The sequence below is a fragment of the Aplysia californica genome, unplaced genomic scaffold, assembly GCF_000002075.1.
Source record: "Aplysia californica isolate F4 #8 unplaced genomic scaffold, AplCal3.0 scaffold00900, whole genome shotgun sequence".
In the NCBI taxonomy this organism is placed as follows: Eukaryota; Metazoa; Mollusca; class Gastropoda; order Aplysiida; family Aplysiidae; genus Aplysia; species Aplysia californica.
The window spans coordinates 162,604-164,219 of record NW_004798170.1 but is presented as its reverse complement, the minus strand read 5'-3'; the positions used below and the strand labels follow the sequence as shown (position 1 = coordinate 164,219).

Below are 1,616 nucleotides of genomic sequence, written 5' to 3'. Positions count from 1 at the left end.
AGAGAGAGAGACAGACAGACAGACAGACAGACAGACAGACAGACAGACAGACAGACAGACAGACAGACAGACAATCGGGTCAGGAGAGAGGGAAATGGATTGGGAGGGGGGCTGTTGTATTACAAAACTGAAAATGTTGGTGGTCTTTATTCAGTATAAGAAAAATACGTCTTTCTAACAGAACAACAACTACGACAATAAAATAATACGCAGCCACAGAATTACAAACTTGTATCTGACATTTTTTACCTCTTTGAGTAACTGAGACAAAGAGATCAGAAATCAAATGCTTTATCTACTCTATCAAAATCTTAAGATTATTCTGAGTCGTTCTCAAGATATTCAAAGAACTGCATTCGAAAAAAAACTTGAAATAATATTGTGAAGCTCAACATTTTTGACGTCATATTTCTTTAAAAAAACTAGGTACTGAGCAGATAGAACTTTGTAATTCTGAGATAGCGAATAATATGTGTCATGACGTGGTGGAATCAAGCGCTCGTCAATTTTTGGCAAGTGGAGCTATTTATATTATCTTAAGCTAGTTCATTTGTCTTGCTTTCGACGAAGAAAACACCCATCTATCTTGAATAGAAGTCGAAATATTATTATATGCAATTGAAGGTGAGGTCGCCTGGTTTGAGAGGCAAAATTAGCGAGAAAATGGCTGCCACAGTTTGGTTACTTCTAAAGCTTGAGAGTCTTTGGAAACTGCAAATTTATATATTTTTGTGCTTTTGATCAACGTTTTTAGTAAAATCCACTAATAAATGCGTTTTTAAATGGGCATAAAAAGGTGTTGAGTTAAAAAAAAAAAAAGAAGAAAATTTGAAAATTTGAAAAGCATTACCTAACGGCCATAAAAATGCAGACTTCTTTGATTTCATAATTTTGACGAGCGCCTGATTTCATCACGATGCCTAACATATACATTGTCATGTACCTCCATGTCCTCCGTGACAGCCACCGGCCGCCCCTTCAGATCGTAGATGACCATCTTGTCCACTTTGCTGGTGGTCGCCAGGACGTGGGAGATGAAGTCTTCCCAGGACATTGTGACGTCACGGGCACTCTGTTCTATCTGTTACAGGCAGGGACTGTCCCGGTGGTGGGTCTTGAGTGGTGCGGACTACGTAAGCCTGACGTCACTGATTATTGCGTGAATGCTTCAGCTGGGTCAGCAATTACGTTTCAGAGTGTTCAGCAACGTGACTGAGAGTCAGTCCAGTAATAAATTTCGGGAGAGGAAATTATGAATCTGTTTATGACACTTTCTGACTCAATTTGCTACGTTATTTTTTTTATTTTTTTTCTCATTCAGTCGAAATTTTCATCAGGGCTCTGAAATTTAAAAAAAAAAGAAAAAGGTGTGATTAAGAAAAGTGTGAATTATACAAAGACGTAAAAATAAACCCTCGACATACTACACGTGTAATTGAAAAAAAAACTGAATGGGGATTTACATCCTGCAAAAATATAATACTATTACATTTTTATGCCTGTTTGTTATACTGATGACGATGCGGTGTAAAGAAAAGAAAACACACACACATACACACACACATACACACACACACACACACACACACACACACACACACACACACACACACACA

The 1,616-nt window shown here is 37.8% G+C and overlaps 1 protein-coding gene across 2 annotated transcripts in view; it reads right to left on the bottom strand.

Moving 5' to 3' along the window:
- The window catches only part of LOC101864488, a 10,095-nt gene that overhangs the window by 3,346 nt on the left and 5,133 nt on the right, over positions 1-1,616 (bottom strand). For both annotated transcript variants that reach the window (XM_005110500.2, XM_005110499.2), the window contains exon 2: positions 944-1,341. In XM_005110500.2, the coding sequence (XP_005110557.1) occupies positions 944-1,054 (111 nt within the window). In that variant the 5' untranslated portion in view covers positions 1,055-1,341. The remainder of the gene's footprint in view (positions 1-943; positions 1,342-1,616) is intronic.